At 42.5% G+C, this 18,915-nt stretch overlaps 2 protein-coding genes across 3 annotated transcripts in view; one reads left to right on the top strand and one right to left on the bottom strand.

The window, feature by feature from the left end:
• rcbtb2 (regulator of chromosome condensation (RCC1) and BTB (POZ) domain containing protein 2) overlaps window positions 1-5,163 on the top strand; it is a 42,295-nt gene extending 37,132 nt beyond the window's left edge. The window contains exons 8-10 of one of the 2 annotated variants that reach the window (XM_072460642.1): window positions 1,441-1,580; window positions 1,666-1,796; window positions 4,613-5,163. In XM_072460642.1, coding sequence (XP_072316743.1) covers window positions 1,441-1,580; window positions 1,666-1,796; window positions 4,613-4,753 — 412 coding nt within the window. In that variant the 3' untranslated portion in view covers window positions 4,754-5,163. The remainder of the gene's footprint in view (window positions 1-1,440; window positions 1,581-1,665; window positions 1,797-4,612) is intronic. The other variant, XM_072460650.1, reaches the window with a different exon arrangement.
• LOC140373919 (LHFPL tetraspan subfamily member 6 protein) overlaps window positions 1-18,915 on the bottom strand; it is a 287,086-nt gene that overhangs the window by 55,274 nt on the left and 212,897 nt on the right. The window lies entirely within an intron of this gene.

Here is an 18,915-nt window from a genome sequence, read left to right as displayed (position 1 = left end):
TGACTCTCGGATGAGAGTCGAAAGTTTTAGCTTTTCTTAAAAAAGTCCAGATAACTACAACTAAATCTTTTTCTACAATGGACCACTCCTGGACGAATGAGGGATTACATAAACATTATGTCTGCAAACATTATCCATAATATGAGGTGCTGGTTGAATAAATGCTGTTTGAATTGATGGTTATTGTACCATATAACCTCACCCATGATGTTCATGTGTCGCGTCACCTATATTTAAGTACCATCTGCTGTGCGGCGTTTCCCCGTCTTTCCTGTTAATGGCACAAGAAAACAAAAGCAGACTTATTGTTTCCCGTTTTGTCTTTTTATAACCAGGCGCGCACAAAGTCACTGCCTTCCACGCTGCGCTCATTTGCAGCGTCAGTAGGAAGGAGCCAGACAGTCTGCCACGGCACAAACTTTAGCAACATCACATGCAACTGACACCCTGAGACATGAGGAAGTGCCCTGCTGACCTTTGACCACAATAAGCACCGTTTCATGCGGAGGGTTTAATACTGCATAGTGTTGCCAGAAGTATTGATAAGCGCATAAACATGACAATCTTTCCTGAACAGCTTTAAAATTATCGTGAACTTTATCAGTAATGAGCCTAATCCTTTTTATATAATAATAATAATAATAATAATGATAACAATACTAATGATAGTTTCTTTAATATTATATTACTGTGTGGCCTTTTTACTACTCTGATATAGATCATTTTAAAACTGGTCAAGTTTATTCCCTCTTTTGTTTTGTTTTGTTGATTTGTTTCTTTTTTAGACATATACTGCACTGCATACTGTATCACTATCACCTCATGAAAATTCCACATTTTTGTCAATTTGAATGCAAAAATGAGTAATGATTATTGATGTGACACATGATTCGGGCTGCAGTGGTTAAGCCCATAATTGTGACTAGTCGACTATTTGTTTTAAATGTATTCATAGTTTGATCACCTTTATCTTTACTGTACAGACTCTAAAACACATGCAACAAATGTATAACTTATAACTAAGACAGTATCAAAAATGTCCAATAAGAATAAACTATTTCTGATTTTCATCGGTCATGTGTGGACAATAAAGGATTATCTTATCTTATCTTATCTTAATATGCTTAATTCATAAATATTCTCTATCTAGAAGCCTTGTACAACTGAACTAAGCATTTGACATGTCGACTAATTGAAAGATGAATCCCTGAGTAGTCGAGTACTAAAGTAATCGTTAGTTGCTGGCCTACACATGCCTGGAGGAACATTTTAGATGTAATTTTATACCATATGCTCATGCAACAGTTGTGATCTTTTTGAAAGAAACTTAAAAGTATGTCATTTTATATTCCCTAGAAAAAAAATATAAAATAGAGATATTTCTCTAAAACTGAGCCAACATATAATCCATATATTTTTATCTTGTCCTTTTCCTGTCAGGTGTGAACATTTCCGCACACTTTTGAACGAAACCGATGAAGACTCGATTGAAATCCACCAGTTCTCCTACATGGTGTACCGAGCCTTCCTGGAGTACCTTTACACTGATACCATCAACCTGCCACCAGAGGACGCTATAGGTGAGACGTACAAACTCCCAGAACTCTGAGGGGGTCTGTCTTTGAAGGCCAGAGCACTGAGGATGTGTGCACTCTTTGTTCCCAGGGTTATTAGATCTGGCCACGTTCTACAGAGAGATGAGGCTGAAGAGGCTGTGCCAGGAGACCATCAAGAAGGGCATTTCGGAGGACAACGCCTTCACTCTGCTGTCCGCCGCCGTCAAGTACGAAGCCAAGGTAAAATAACAAAAAGTACACAGTGAATCCAAATGAGGACAGTGGGTCAACATCAACTTACAATACGTGGACATGTAAAAGGAAACCCAAATATACCAACAAAATACACACAAACCCAAACAAAATACCACTCCAGAGTAAAAGGAAAGGCAAAATGAGTCAAATGTTGACACTTTCTCGATGTCTCAACCATCCAATAGCGAAAAATTAGACCTTTCCAAATACACAATAAAGAGTTGTTAATACTGTAGGATATGCAGATGTCCTCCCCCTGTTGCCATGGTGACAGGAATGCGGGTTAGGTGTTATTAGCTGTCCGGTTGAGTTTTACGGCCCTCAAAAAAAAAAGAGGACGTAATAGAGACAACAGAGACGCTCTGAACTTTGAAAATAACTTTTCATCAAATGACTCCTTTTGGATTACAGAGAGTAACGATCTCTCCAAGACAAACGCTAAAACGCTGAAAGACTATGCGGTTTTAGTGGTTTTTAACAGACAATCATCAGATTGCAAAAATGTGTCCACCAGATATGACTTCACATGTACATATTGTGTTATCGTGTTTTACATGTCATTTTAACTGTTTCATAACTTCTTTTGTGGACAATTTTACCTTTACGTGTAACTCTTGTGGCCTAAAGCCAAATCTCGTTCCCTTATCAGCTCTGACCCCAGCGTGCATGCTGATTGGCTGAAGCCACAGCGCCAAAAGTTACACAGCCAGGTTCCATCCGAGCTCCAGAGAGAGTTCCATCCGAGTTTCCTTCGAAGCTCGACCCTCCATTCAGAGTCCCACCAGCAAGGCCCATGACACCGGGCCTTGGCTAGCGTGAGCAATGCTAAAGCTACGGGACAAAGACTTTTCCAAGAGACATGCCCGCAGAAGCTAACGTTTCCTCCCGGAACTAAGAAACCTGTGCCCGTTTTTTAAACGTGATTGATACTGCATCGTGCAAAATCAAGCAAGGACCTTTCGCAACTTGTCCACAGCCTTTTAGACCTGCCACCTCCGTGGAGCAGCACTACGGCCTTTTCATTTGGAACGCCTCAGAGCCAAGGAGAACGCAGAACCTGATCCAGTCCTTCTTTGGCCAGACAATGTCAGAGCCGAGCTCCAGAGCAGCCCTGCTCTGGCCAGCGTGTGGACTGAGCTGCAGCGTGACCCCACGCAGGCACTTGGACCCCACGCAGGCCCTTGGACCCCACGCAGCCCCTTGGACCCCACGCAGGCCCTTGGACCCCACGCAGGCCCTTGGACCCCACGCAGGCCCTTGGACCCCACGCAGGCCCTTGGACCCCACGCTGGCCCTTGGACCTCACGCAGGCCCGTCTCCTCAGGATCACAGCTTCTGGTTCCGTTCGTATGAATTCACTTCACAGGCTGGCTGAATTTCATCTTAGACTTAACTCTAACACACACCTAGATAGATCTAGAACCATCATGTCTAGTGTTTTCCATCTGTTATCGACTCATTGCACATTCCTAATTCATCTTTATCTGTTTAATTCTTTGGTCATTAAATCTTCATAACCCACATTTGGTAAAGTGTTCCTTCATTTCCAGAAAAGGGGTCAGTGTCACGGTTACGTTCTCAAACCTTTAGATCAACGAGCAAATTAATTTCTAATTAATTAATTAATTTAGATATCTGATTATAGAGTTGTTAAAATTGCCGATTATCCGGCTGGTGCCCCATTCTTCTCTTAAAATATGATTCAAACTTACCCACACTTATATAGTGTGTCATGTTTGAATTATTGAACAATTCTTTAATCAGTATCAACCTTGAATGCCCCGCCCCCTTTACAAGTGGGTGGACATTCATAACCTTACAGTACTTGTACTAGTATGTTACCCTACAATACTATATTTGTTAATTCTATATTTGTTAAATAAACTCAGTGGCTGAAAACTGGTAAAATATACACAAAATATAACAAAATATGTACCTGTTCTCAAAATGGCTACCGTACTTTCCGGATTATAAGTCGCACCAGCCAAAAAATGTATATTAGAGAAGAAAAAAACATATGGGGGGACATTTATTTGATAAAATCCAAGATCAAGAACATCTTGAAATGCAATTTAAAATAATAATAAATTAGATAACATGGTGAATAGGTATGCTAACCTAACACCTTCAGCTACATTACTCATAGACAACGAACTGAACGAACTGTCGTAAGTGTCTATTGTGTAAACGTAACGTATTAACAGGTATTCAGATAACTATAGCATAAAGAACATGCTAACAAATTTACCAAAGCATCAGCTTTACCCCAAATCACTAAATCCATTGAATTCTTCTTCCTTGGTGTCACTAAAAAGCAGTGCCCGGTCTGTTCACCAGACAATAGCCACCGCACGGCAAAAGCCACCGCACGGCAAAAGCCACCGCACGGCAAAAGCACATGCCGAGTTCAGTTTAGTTGTGTTCTGAAGAGGAATTTGCGTTCGTACCTCATACATCGTCCTTGTTGAAGACTTTGGTTTAGTCCCGCTCCAGTCCAGGTTTAGTTTCAGGATTAGTCTCTCGGTTTAGCCCCAATTTTGATGCAGTGTTGTGTGTGTGAACGCAGCCTCAACGTTGTTTTGAGTAGTTTTGACTAGTTCCGATTTTACTTGTACATACATTACCGCACGAAAAGGAAATGTTTTTTTCAATAAGACCAAATCAAATCAAATCATTTAGATTTTTTCTTGATTGATTTTGTCATATCGCCCAGGCATATTCCAGCCCCTTCTGCTATTCCTGTCATTTTTGCACACAAATTCCTCCCACTCTTGATACTTATTGACTCTTTTTTTCCTCAGGACCTGGAGGAGTTCTGTTTCAAGTTTTGCATCAACCACCTGACGGCTGTCACCCTGACGCAGGCCTTTGCAGAGATGGACCACGACCTGCTCAAGAACTTCATCAACAAAGCCAGTCGCTACGGGGCCTTTAAGAACTGACCAGCTGGGCAGCCTGCCCCGACACTGTGAAGGGAGGCTTTCACTTCCAGGGCCCCGAGAGTCGACCGACTCTACACCAAAGCAAAAGGCGGCCATACGAGCACTTCAAAGCCCTGGTGCCGGGGAGGTAAACGCGAGAGCAGGAGTGGGGTTTTCCTCTCCCTACTGTAAAAAGATCTGGCACAAGCAGGCTGTTGGAAAGGTTAAAGAGGGAGATGGGCCGCAGTGGTTAGTGTGGTGCAAATGCAATATTTAGAATTCTGTGCAGTATATATTTTGCATGTCTCATAAACAACATAAAGCACTGGCTTAAAGGAGACATATTATGCTTTTTTCAGTTACTTTGTATTAAACTATAACATAAGTAGATAGTGGAAAAAGATTCAGTTGTAGTCATCTGGACTCATCGACTCATCCAAGAGTCATTCTCAAACTGCGAGTCGGGTCTGGGAACTCAGGTTTTATATCCTCCTCTGCGTAAACCCTGCCGCACCGGGCAGGACCTCCTGACAAAGGGAGTTTGGTTTCACTTGAGACTTTGCTCTTTGTTTTCTAACAGCAACATTTTTGCTCACTGTAAACCACAATATTCATCTCAAACGGCTCAGTTACAGAAACAGGTCCATTGACTTCCTGCAGAACTGCCTCTTCATAGAGACATTTCCTTGTAACAAGCAGCAGACTCATTTACATGTTTGTATATGCTATGTGTAATTTTAGCTCTAATAATTGCAACTAAGTACAGGGATGTGGGCAGGGATAGGGTGAAAATAGGTGAAAACAGGGCATTCCTGAGCTCAGTTGCAGGACAATACAGAATCAAAGCCGTGCTAGCGATGATGGCTCTCGCCCGTCCATGTTTTCTGCTGCGTTTTGCGGCATACCAAACGACGCTCAGTAATTCACCGTTGATGATTGCGTAGTTTGCGATTCAAATAGTTGTGTCCAGACAAATTGCAAGATCGTGCTGAACGCAGACCTGAGCAGGGAAAAAGGGAGAGAGAGCCTCGGTGACCCGGCTGCACCCCCTCCTGTACCTCCGTCACCTAGCAACAGAGACGCTAATGCTAACGCTAATTAGCCCTTTTTTACTACTAATTAGCATTATAATTAGCATTAGCGTTAGCGTTAGCATTAGCAGGAAATTAAGGACATTTTTTGAGGGTGTGTTACACGGTAAGGAATATCAACATTTTTTTTTTTAAATGTTTTTTCTTTTTTGAACTACGTGGCGCTGTTGCGACGGGCGTTCTCGCAAGCGCCATTTTATTTGAGTTCGGGCCGAGCCGATCGCGTCTATGTCTCCATGTGTGACTTTTCATCGGTGTTCAGGCGGTCAAAAATGTCCGAGCTGTGGCAAAATGACCATGAATAATAATAAGAAACCAGGGAATAACAAAGACTCCTCGCATTCCATGGAATGAACATGGCCATTCCATGGCTCGAGCCAATTACTCAATCATGCAGGAATCAATCAAACACAATTTTGAGTTGCTAATGATGAGGAAAGATGAGTTGAAAGGTTAAAAGCTCATTAAAGTTGAGTTTGCATAATATGTCCCCTTTAATAATGGAAGTTAAACTTTTCTGGTTGAGGGTCTGCCACCTGCTTGTATCATAGCAGTACCAAGAACTAAGTGCTTATAATCATCCTTATTTAGTCAGTAAAAGTGGGTCTACCTTATTCAAACAATGAAATCAACAATAAAACGTGTAAACCCTGTGGACCTGTTTTTGCTCTGCCAGTAATATTCCACAGTATGGCATTAAACTGATATACCTTGCATTGCTTTCAATTATAGTTTTTTTTTTGTTGTCGCTACAAAAATACCTTGAAATTCATGCACTCTTACTGTAACTTACATGTAACTCCTGGCCTCCTTTAGTCACTTGCTTTTCTCCATGGAGATGGATAGGTTTAATGCAAAACTGTGGAACATGTCAGTCAAAGTAGTAGCATCTCCATGGAGAAAGGCCTGCCACCTGCCTCCAAGTTACATAGTGCAGCTTTAAGTATATCTGTTTTATGTAGTGTTCATAAAATAATTTGATTTCTAGCAACAGTCATCAATAACATTTCAGGAGAAAATAACAGATATACAGTAATAATACTTTTTTGCTCATGTACTTGCATATTATAGAGGAGTTATACACCTATTCAAACATTTACCCCAACAACATATACATTGAGAACACTTTGAGGAAAACAGTAACTCCATACATACTTGGGAAGTATGAATGTCCAGGCTGACCGATAATGCTGTGAACTGAACCCTCATGTGCCGCTTTCTCCGAAGCCTTTCTAGCATCGCGAACAATCTCTGAAAAACTGTGAAAAGATGCACTTAGAAATAGAATGTATCAATCACATCTTGCTTTTAGCTTAAAAATATCGATAGAAATAGATGTATATAAACATGTTACATTTCACTACAGCGTTTTGTCCATGTAAGATGTATTTTTTTAGGTACATTTTTTTTTTAAAGTTCTAATTTTGAAAGTGGAGGGAAACAATATAAAACACCAGTCAGAATCAAATATAGACAATATGAGATTTTCATGGCCAAAGCTGATGCCAAATTTTGAATCCAGAGAAACCAATGCTCTGCTGAGATTTTTGGGTCAATATGGACTTATTTTGATAATTTTCTCCAAATGACCTCATTTAAATTGACTACAAACTCCCTCATAGCCCTTTTTTACTAATAGAGAGCACCATGTATGTGTATTCTTCCCTTTAAAAATCTAGATTAGTCCAAATTCAAATCTATTGTTGATATTTGTTTATGCAGTGTATGTACGTGTATGTTTAATGTTCATATGCATAAGATAAGCACTGTGCGTTGGCAGACTGATGCACAGTGGTGTAGTTGGTCATAAATGTCAGTCTGCAAGAGATAAGGACGGCCTACTGTGTGTTTACTCAGCTCAGATTAACCCTGTGCACGCTGTTATCTGACCTGGGCGAGTAAAGCGATCCCTGTGCTTTCTACAATGTTATTTTGAAGCAATTTCATGTTATCTTGTTGTTTATATGTTTATATCAATGTTTGTTTTGTTGAAGAACGTATGTGTCCATGTAATCTGCTGAAAAGCGAAGAAACTAAACTCGTAGTTCTAGTGTAATCGCTAATCGTGTTGATAACTGGCTCTTGTTGATTTGTCACTGCCACAAAGTTCCTGGGATAGGCCACTCATTTCATTACCACTAATAGATTTAGAGTAGATCAACGTTCAAAATGTTCACTGTCTTTAAAAAGTTACCATCAACCAATTTTTAAAACGAAATTGGATGTTATTATGCTTTTATTTAAAAAGCCAATTATTGCATATTGTTTAGTTTTTTTTTCTAAAATAAACCACTGTGTACATTTTGTGTTGTGTGTGCTCTGTCAAAACACCAGAAGATAATTGAAAGAGAAAGAGATGACACGGACTTGTTATGGTCATTCTCCTTCAGCACACCAGCTTTTACATTAATACCACTATATTATTGTACAAGAGTCAAAAATGTACAAAAATGCTAATGGTCTTATGTTAGCAGTGATTAGATCTCCTTTGAGGAAAGTCAAATTCAGATATGCCAAAATGAAATGATGGAAAGCACCTGGTATTATGCAATAACAGTCATATCACACTATTACAACTGCGGATGCAATATCATTCTAGATTAATCATCTTCCTCATATGTATAATGCAAGTACAATTGTCACATTGCAGTAGTTTTGTCACAATACTAACATTTCAAACTGGATTTCACTACAAAATAATTCTTTCAATACTGATTTCGATACCATAATAGATGGAAAACATTTTCTTGTATTTTTTAAATATACAAAATAATACAAATGAACATAAAACGGGACACAAAAAGAGAAAAAGTCCTAAATTTGTATTCTGGTATATTTGTCTGCTTTGGTACAAAAAAAAGTCAATTTTCAAATGTAGTCCGAATGTAATCTGAATTTTTTTGTTTGTGTGACAAGTATGAAGGTTATTTAGTGTTTTTATTAAGATTTTTTTTTGTACATTGAATTTTTTTTTTGGAGATCAAATACAAAAAAAATTGTAAAAAATGTTCATTGTATATAAATACGATAAAACATTTTTTTTAATTAGATGTAAAAAAAATAAAGATCGTTCCCATTACTCCCCATGAGCAGTTTTTCCTACTCTATTCCGTATGCTTTGCTGCCCCTGAACACTAGCATTTATAATGGCCATTTGAGAATGTTTTCTGGTAAAGCTTTAGTCTTGTTGTCATAAAAACACAAAACTAACGTCTACAAAAAAAAATTTGACATCAAATGTAATTTTTTTTTACATTGATTTTTTTTGTTTTATATTGATTTTTTTTTTAATTGACATCGTATTTTTTTGGCATCTTTTTTTTTTTTTACATCGAATTAAAACAAGACAATCAATTGTATTTATATACAATGAATATTTTTACTAGATTCGATGTCCCAAAAAAACAACTTCATTAAAACACAAAATAACCTTCATAGACAAGCCTTTAGCAGCAAAAGAAAAGAAAAACACAAGCAGACGGAACAGTACACCTCGGAATCTTTGCCAACAAAAAATAAATCTCATTATATTCATTTACATCACCAAAGACCACGGATTCTGGCTAATAAAATTCAGGATGCCGTCAGTATTTTCACATGGTTCGGAGCAATTTCCTGTATGGCCGAGTCATTTTGACGCAGAGCCATTCAAGGCATTATTTTCAGTGGTGTAGTAAAAGGCTGAATAACACTGGTTAAAATGGTCCAAACACATGCTTCTCACTACGCCGACACTCTCAGGCTGCAATTCCTGCCACTGCGGCCCATTGGCTCAATCTGACAGAAATGGGCTTCTCTAATGCTATCACTGAGCAGCTGTTTCCACTACGTACGACTAACAAGCCAGATCACATTCGAGAGTGGCCTTTTTTGTACAATAATGCATCATCGGAGGAAAGGCCAGCTCTGACTCCACCCAGGAGCTAGAAGAGATATAAAGACAGAAGCACCATGGATTCAGTGACATCAAATACACTGCGGGAAAAAAAGGACACGACGAAGATGTTTGACGCAATAAACACACAAACTCCTGCTCTAGTGCTCTAGCTGTAATGTATTGCGCAACCGCGTAATATGTCCCTACTGCAATCCGTACCGGTACTTCCGGAGTTCCCGCACGTGTTAATAAAAAAAAACAAGTCTGAAGACACTCTCGCCTCGTATCTGGCTCGGCTAAACTTAAAACATACTATACAAGTATATTACATGGTGTCAGAAAACTGTCAAGTACAGAAAGTACCTGCGTAGCCATGACGATGCAGTTTGACCATCCGAAAATAGACTGGGACGCAGCGGATTTATATCAAGAGTTCCAGAGGTTTCGGAGCCACGTTAGCTTCGTGTTCGACGGTCCTCTGTCTGCGCTGGAAGCCAAGCAGAAGGCAGGCTGGATCGGTACGTGGATTGGCGAACAAGGGAGAGAAGTCTACAAAACGCTCGAGTGGGCTGACGGCGAAAAAGATGACCCCGTCAAAGTCCTCGACAAGTTTTCCGGATATATCAGACCTCGAAAAAACAAGCGGATCGCCAGGCATCGTTTCAAACAGAGGAAACAAGGTGCAACCGAAACATTTGACCATTTTGTGAAGAATTTAAGACTGTTATTATTGGACTGTGAATATGCTGACTCAGACGACATGTTAATTGACGCTATTATCGCTGGCGTGAAAGAAAAACGTGTCCAAGAGAGACTGCTTGACAAAGGTGAGGAGCTGACACTTGCTAAAGCCATAGAAATCCCCCAACAGTTCGAAATGTCACAAACGCAAATGAGAATTGTGAGAGAGGAGGATACACACGTCTCTGCAGTGTCAAGCAAACCAAAGTTTAATGCACAGAACAGAAAAGCATATAGTCACGTTCAGCAAAAACACACGCAACCAAGACAAAATGTGCAAAGCAAAACAAAGAATTGTCCGAAATGTGGAAAAGACCCTACACACAAATGGAACCAAGGTAAATGCCCAGCAAAAGGCTCCACGTGCTCATGCTGTCACAAACTAAACCACTGGGCTTCAGTCTGTCGCAGTCGCTCAGTGAGTGCAGTAAATGTTGAGTCAACAAATGACGTGTATGAAGAAGAAATACTGGACATTAACTTGACAACAGATTTAGTTCCAGTAGCAACATTGGCAAATGACAAGTGGTTGGTGTACATTGACATTTTGGCTCAGGAAGTACAGTTTAGAATAGACACAGGTGCAAAATGTAACACGCTGACTCTGAACTGTTACCAATTCCTGGAGCACAAAGGTGAGCTGAAACCTTCCAAAAGAGTGCTCAGAACGTACTCAAACCACAAAATAAAGCCTGTTGCAGCAGTGGACCTCCCATTAAAATACAAAGACCGCAAGACAAAAGCAGAGTTTGAAATAGTGGACATTGCACAAGAGAATGTGTTAAGTGGCACAACAGCTGAGGCACTAGACCTTATTTTGAGAATTGGCTCTTTACAAGACAGTAGTGTTGTGAACAAAGTGGACTTAATCAATAACACTGTCTCAACTTCAGGCACACCTGCTGGTCTTGAGAACTTTCCAGAGCTGACGCGCACTACAGGGACACTTCCAGGTAAATACACAATCAAAATTGACCCAGATGCAAAACCTGTTGTACATCCTGTGCGTAGACAACCAGTAGCACTCAAACCAAAAATAGTCCATCCATCCATCTTCCGCCGCTTTATCCGGGGCCGGGTCGCGGGGGCAGCAGTCTGAGCAGGGACTCCCAGACTTCCTTCTCCCCAGACACTTCCTCTAACTCCTCCGGGGGGATCCCGAGGCGTTCCCAGGCCAGCCGAGAGACATAGTCTCTCCAGCGTGTCCTGGGTCTTCCCCGGGGCCTCTTCCCGGTGGGACATGTCTGAAACACCTCCCGAGGGAGGCGCCCAGGAGGCATCCGAAACAGATGCCCGAGCCACCTCAGCTGGCTCCTCTCGACGTGGAGGAGCAGCGGCTCTACTCCGAGCTCCCCCCGTGTGGCCGAGCTCCTCACCTTATCTCTAAGGGAGCGCCCAGCCACACGGCGGAGGAAACTCATTTTGACCGCTTGTATCAGCGATCTTGTTCTTTCGGTCACTACCCAAAGCTCATGACCATAGGTGAGGGTAGGAACGTAGACCGACCGGTAAATCGAGAGCTTTGCCTTTCGGCTCAGCTCCCTCTTCACCACAACAGTCCGATGCAGCGACTGCATCACTGCAGCCGCTGCACCGATCCGCCTGTCGATCTCACGCTCCATCCTTCCCTCACTCGTGAACAAGACCCCGAGATACTTAAACTCCTCCACTTGGGGCAAGGACACCCCACCCACCTGGAGAGGGCAAGCCACCTTTTTCCGGTCGAGAACCATGGCCTCGGATTTGGAGGTGCTGATTCTCATCCCAGCCGCTTCACACTCGGCTGCAAACCGTCCCAGTGCATGTTGCAGGTCCGGGTTTGATGGAGCCATCAGGACAACATCGTCTGCAAACAGCAGAGATGAGATCCTGTGGTCCCCAAACCGGACACCCTCCGACCCCCGACTGCGCCTAGAAATTCTGTCCATAAAAATTATGAACAGAACCGGTGACAAAGGGCAGCCCTGGCGGAGTCCAACATGCACTGGGAACAGGTCTGACTTACTGCCGGCAATGCGAACACAGCTCCTGCTCCGGTCATACAGGGACCGGACAGCCCTGAGCAAAGGGCCCCGGACCTCTCCTTGAACCGACACCTTAACGTGGTGGAGGGGTTTGAGTGCCCGAATGATCCCGGGAGCTATGTTGGTAGGGTCTCCCAAGGCAAACAGGTCCTAGGTGACGGGTCAGACAAAGATCGGTTCAGAAGCCCCCTATGATGACAACACGAACAAGGCAGTTTACGTCGCCCGGATCGGCGTCACCGGGGCCCCATCCTGGAGCCAGGCCTGGGATGGGTGCTCCATGGCGAGCGCCTGGTGGCCGGGTCTTACCCCACGGGGCCCGGCCGGGCACAGCCCGAAAGAGCGACGTGGGGCCGCCCTCCCGTGGGCCCACCACCCGCAGGAGGATCCATAAGGGGCCGGTGCAGAGAGATCTGGGCGGCAGTCGACGGCAGGGGCCTCGGCGACCAGATCTCCAGACACAGAGACTAACTCTGGGGACATGGAATGTCACCAAAAATAGTCAAAAAACTAAATGAGATGGTGCAAGACGGCCACATTGCAAAAGTTGACCAACCAACAGAATGGGTTAGTTCCATGGTTGTTGTCACAAACAAAGACAAACTCAGAATCTGTATAGATCCTAATGACTTGAATAAAGCAATGAAACGAGAGCACTACCCAATGCGCACAATTGAAGAAGTTGTGTCCACAATGCCCAATGCAAAAGTGTTTTCTGTTCTCGATGCAAAGTCAGGCTTCCTACAGATTGAGTTGGACGAGGCGTCATCGTTCCTGACAACGTTCAACACTCCAATAGGAAGATACAGATGGCTGAGGCTCCCGTTTGGCATCAAATGTGCGCCCGAGATATTCCAACGCATCATGGACCAGATGCTGGAGGGAATTGATGGTGCTACTGGAATAATGGATGACATCCTTGTCGCAGCATCAACACTGAAAGAACATGACAGTATACTGAAGAAGGTTGTGGAGAGAGCCACAAGCTACAATTTGAGACTGAACTTTAATAAGTGCCACATTCGAAAGTCAGCTGTGCCTTATGTGGGACATTTGATAAAAGCTGATGGACTGAAACCTGACCCAGCTAAAACTAAGGCTGTTAGGTGCATGCCGCCTCCTACAGACAAGGAAGGTGTCCGACGTTTCCTGGGATTTGTGACATATCTGTCAAAGTTTATTCCAAACCTCAGCGAAATCGACGCGCCACTGAGGCAACTCACGAAGAGTGATGTGGAGTTTGCATGGCAGCCAGCGCAACAGCAAGCGTTTGATAAGCTCAAGGATGTTTGTACACATCACCCTGTACTTAAGTTCTATGATGTGTCAAAACCTGTGGAGATTTACTGTGACGCAAGCAGCACTGGACTGGGAGCTGTGCTGGTTCAGGACGACCAGCCGGTGGCCTTCTCATCAAGATCAATGACTGATGCAGAGACGCGCTACGCGCAGATTGAGAAGGAAATGCTCTCCATCGTTCATGCCTGCACTAAGTTCCACCACTACATCTTTGGGAAACATGTCACAGTATTCAACGACCACAAACCACTTGAAGACATTTATAAAAAAAACGCTGCTGTCGACCCCAATGTGCTTACAAAGAATGAGATTGCGGCTCCAGTGGTATGACATCACAGTTAAATACAGGAGAGGCAAAGACATGGAGCTGCCAGACACGCTGTCACGAGCACAACTGTCCGACAAAACGCCAGAGGCAGGCTCCTTAGAGTGTGTCTCCATGATCAGCTTTCTGTCTGTGAGCAACGAGAAATATTCTGAGCTGCAAACACTTACTAAAAATGAATTGAGTCTTCTCCAACAGATCATTCAACAAGGCTGGCCGGACAACAGAAGAGATGTGCCCATCCCTGTGCAGCCCTTCTGGGACTCCAGAAGTCAACTGGCTGTTACAGATAGCATCGTGTACAAAGGTATGCGTATTGTTGTTCCCCCCACCATGCAGAAACACATGTTAGGCCTAATACATCAGTCCCATTTGGGGATGGTGAAATGCAAACAGCGCGCACGTGAAGTGCTATATTGGCCAGGAATGAGTGCAGAGATTGAGAGCATGATCAGAAACTGCTCTAAATGTGCTGAAGTTCAAAACAAACTCCCAAAGCAACCGCTAATGCCAACTGAAACGCCCGAGTTACCATTTGAAGTTGTAGCTTCGGATTTGTTTGAGTTTGAGGAAAAGCAGTACGTGGTACTAGTGGACTATTATTCAAAATATATTGAAGCTGACCAGCTGAAAGATCAGCGCAGCCGCACTACCATCGAAGCGCTGAAAGCTCAGTTCAGCAGGCATGGCATTCCTACCATTTTGAGAACGGACAATGGCCCACAGTACGCATCAGAGGAGTTCAAGGAGTTCTGTGAAAGTTATGGTATTCAGCACAAGACATCTTCACCATACACACCGCACTCCAATGGTGAGGCAGAGCGAGCAGTTCAAACAGTAAAGAGGCTGTGGAGCAAAGCGCCAGATAAACATCTTGCTCTGTTAGACTACAGAACAACTCCGCTCGAATCAGTTGGACTGTCACCCGCTCAGCTGCTCATGGGCAGGAGACCTCGCAACAAATTACCAACCATGCGTGCACTACTCAAACCCATGAACTATGATTCCTGCAAAACAAAACATCTACTGGACAAGACAAAGTGCACCCAGAAACTCTACCACGACAGGAGAGCAGCACGCCCCCGTCCAGATCTACGACCTGGAGATGAGGTCAGGATGGCTCCACATCCTGGCAGTGTCGAAGTTTAGTCTATACAGACTGCGAGAGGCGAAGATCGTTCTCAAGTTCTTTATTTGATGAAAACATGGAAAAACAGGCAAAACAGTAGCATGTTGTTCGTCTTGCAGCTGAGATTCGACTCTTCACAAGATTTAGCTGTGTTTTTATATCGCTGTTGCTTGGGTCTGATAAACATGGCCTGACCTTCGCTATGACGTCCGCTTTAAGATTGTTTAGACTAGTCCACAGATGATTAGAAAATACACAGAATAGTTAAAATACACAGAATAGTTCATTGTGACCCATATGCAGCAAGATCGTCTTGACTCATGATAAATAGGACACAGACTTGACAATAATTTGATCAATATCCACAATTCCCCCTTTTGATCACATCCACATGTGATCACACTCAAGAGGCGCCAGACGCAACCTCACAAAATAATAGAACGTAAACCCCCCAAAAACGTACTAACTGTTTAAAAATCATATTAAATCATTGTATAATATCGCAACTCAATAAAAGAAAACATTTATTAAACATAACCCATCATGGACATAAAACGGTGTGAGACAAGGAGCATCCCCAGTTAGTGTAAACACATGGTGGGATGTAGTAATCAGATTCTGGAAAAAGTCTAGGAGTCTTGTCACTATCAGAGTTAGATTCGTGTTTGGCAGAGTAATAGCGTGTGTAATCAGGGTCAAATGATAAGCGGGTTGTCTAGTAAGAGCAGATGCAATCAAGCGTTCTATAAGTGATCTAAGACAGCATAGCATCCAATCATAATCAATACACAGGCAATAACAATAATGGTGAAAAACAGAAACAGTGCCACCCCAAGGCCCAAAGATGTGGTATAACCAGGGAGACCACAAGGGGCAAGGGTGGTGGTAGATGATTCTGGCTTGACATGGGTGGGCTCATATTCATCATTTGAGGTCTTTGAAATTGGCCAGGTTGGTTTGGGGCCATTTGGTGTTGACCTCTTTGTGTTTGCCCTATGGGGCAGTCTCGAACCCAATGTCCAGTTCCAAAGCAGTTTAAGCACTGATCAGGAGTCACGCTGAACCTGTTTTGTCCTCTTCCTGCTCCTGCCCCACGGCCTCTTCCACGAGAGAATGTGTTACGTTCACGTCCTTGATTGTAGATGATTTCTGAAGCAGGTGTGTTGTTCTTTGGTCCTGTGGCGGATGGGACTGCCTGTGGTTGTGCCATAATGGGTTGTACTTGTCCCATGACCATTTTAACCGCCATAGCAATCTGCTGGGCACTGTCTGACACTGGATTATCTTCTGTTGCCGCAGTCATTACCTTGGCAGACTTATTTTCCTTCTTTTTATCATTCACCTCTTCTTGGAGCTTCTTGAGTTGTAATTTGATCTTTGCCATTTTCATTTTTTCCATATCCTCATTCCGTCCTTTTTTTCCCTTCAGGTACTTAGCAACGTGATGTTGGCAGTTGGCATCAAACTCTTTTTCTGTCTTTGAGGAAAGACCAACAACATCAGCCAACTGATCCTGGACACATTTAGGTAGTCCTTTCACCAGAGTAGAAAAGAACATGAGAGTGTTGCCAGTACCAGGTTGTATGGGCTCTCCAGTTGCATCATGGAACTGTGCTTTAGCTCTTTGCTTATATGTAAAGTAGTCTTCATCATTTTTCATTTCCAGAGCCAACAGTGCGTCAGGAAGGCAGGTGGGATACATTCCTTTAAGTACCTGAGTTAACTGAGGCTTTATGGTGGCAAATGATGTGGATGCTCTAACTGGAGCATGAATCTGTTTGGATACTTCAGAACGGATCCTGGCCGCCGTATTCTCATCTGTTGCTCTTATAAGAATTGCAGACACATCTCCCCAGCAAAGTGTTTCTCCCGCTGTATTCGTGGTCAATGCTCTGAGGAAGGCCGGTGCACCTTGTGTTAGTTCGGGCAATTTTAACATCAGCCCTTCTAGATCTTTCAATGCGAATGGTTGGTACACTCCTTGGTTACTTGCAGTCATTCGGAGAGGTGCAATGAGTGGAGGAGCCTCTTCATTGCTAGAAAATTCATCCTCTTCCTCCTTGGGACCCTTGTGGACGGGGAGCGGGTGAAGTTCTCCACTCAAGATAGCGTCATCGTACCCATGCTCATCCACCATTCCTGTGAATGCTCCCGCCACATATTGATTTGGTGTTGACATAAATGAGTCTGAACCCGTTTTCTTCTGTTGTTCCAATCCTCTTTGAATGTGGAGTTTCTGCTGTACTTGCTTCTTACTTTTAGCTTCTATTAGCCCAGTTCCTAGGACTGTGACTGGTTCCCCCTTTTGTCCAAGCTGTTTTTCTTGTTTCCTGCGTAGCTCAGCCGCCACTTCCCATTCCTTTCCTTCCAGTAGTTGTTGTAATCTTCTTTCTTCATCTGAGTCCGAAGCCAATCCAGGTGGTGACCATGCATTGGTGGCAAGTTGTTCTTTTTGAGCCACTGTCTGCTCAAGCATGAATTTGGGGATGTGATTTTGGCTGGAAACCAATGTTGTCAAAGCTAACACCTGTTGCTTCAAATCCTGCAACTGTCTTTGTTCTTGAGTGGGTTCTGACGGGACCATAGTCAGAGTGCCCGAGACTACAGCATGTTTCGTTGGCAGCTGTGGTATGGTTCTGGTTGTATCTCTTATCATAGAAAAATCCATGGATGAGCCCTGCAGGGGAGGAGCCGCTAGAGTAGAAGCCGCTGGGAGCTGGTTTTTCTTTTTCCGTTTCTGTCATAATTGTCTTCAGTTCTTTCGCCAGTTGTGCATATGCGCTATGATGTTCGTTTTCAGAAGAGCGGCACTGCAGTTCTCCTCTGGCCAGAGGTGGGGGGGCGCTATAGCTGTGACGTCGACCTTGTACCCCAGTCTGCTCGCTCTCCTCATCTGTTCTAGAGCCTCCATCTTTGTTTTTGTTATTCATTCCAAAAGGGATGTGCTTATCGGCTCTGTTTTTCTGTTTAATTTTGTTTTTTCTGATTGTTTGACACTCTTCTGGTTTCACCTGAATATTGGCCAAAGATAGTCTCTCTTTTCTGATTAAAATATCTTTTGCCATTTTATGTAGATTCACTGAAATTGATAATTTTTCTTCATGTTCTTTCAGTTTCTTTTTGCCAACAGTTTTTCCTTTCACTGTCCAAATTTGATGTGTTTTGTAATGCAGGACCTTAGATTGATGATATTCATGAATATAATTCCATTGTTGTTCTGTGGGAGCCACTGCTTCATCAGCGTGATTAATTAATCTTTTCTCTGCATATTTTTGAAAGAGGTTCTTCATTTGTGTAGTTTGCTTTTTTGCTTCCTTTGGGTTTTGTTCATTTGCACGGATTGTGTTTTCGAGATCCTTCAAAAATGTATTCATTTTGACTGGAATAAGGTCCATTTTATTTAATTTATCTGTATCTTAATTTAAAATGTTTGATTATTATTATTATTTGATAATAAAAAAGTGTGGCAGTCAGTGGTATTTCAAAAACAAACAAAACAATACAACTAATAATAAAAACTATTATTATTATAATTCGAACAATAATTATAAGAATAATAATGAAATGAAATACGTTTAGGGAAAAAAGGATATTAAAATTTAATTTTAAAATTAAAGATTTAAAATAAAAATTAAAAATCAAATAAAAAAATAAATTAAATTTATAAAAAATTTAATTAATAATAATAATTTAAATT

The sequence above is a fragment of the Eucyclogobius newberryi genome, unplaced genomic scaffold (assembly GCF_026437365.1).
Source record: "Eucyclogobius newberryi isolate DKJ021-1_F unplaced genomic scaffold, fEucNew1.0.hap1 SCAF_10, whole genome shotgun sequence".
NCBI classification, from domain to species: Eukaryota; Metazoa; Chordata; class Actinopteri; order Gobiiformes; family Gobiidae; genus Eucyclogobius; species Eucyclogobius newberryi.
Note: the sequence above shows the minus strand (reverse complement) of the source record. Positions and strands in the feature narration are given on the sequence as shown.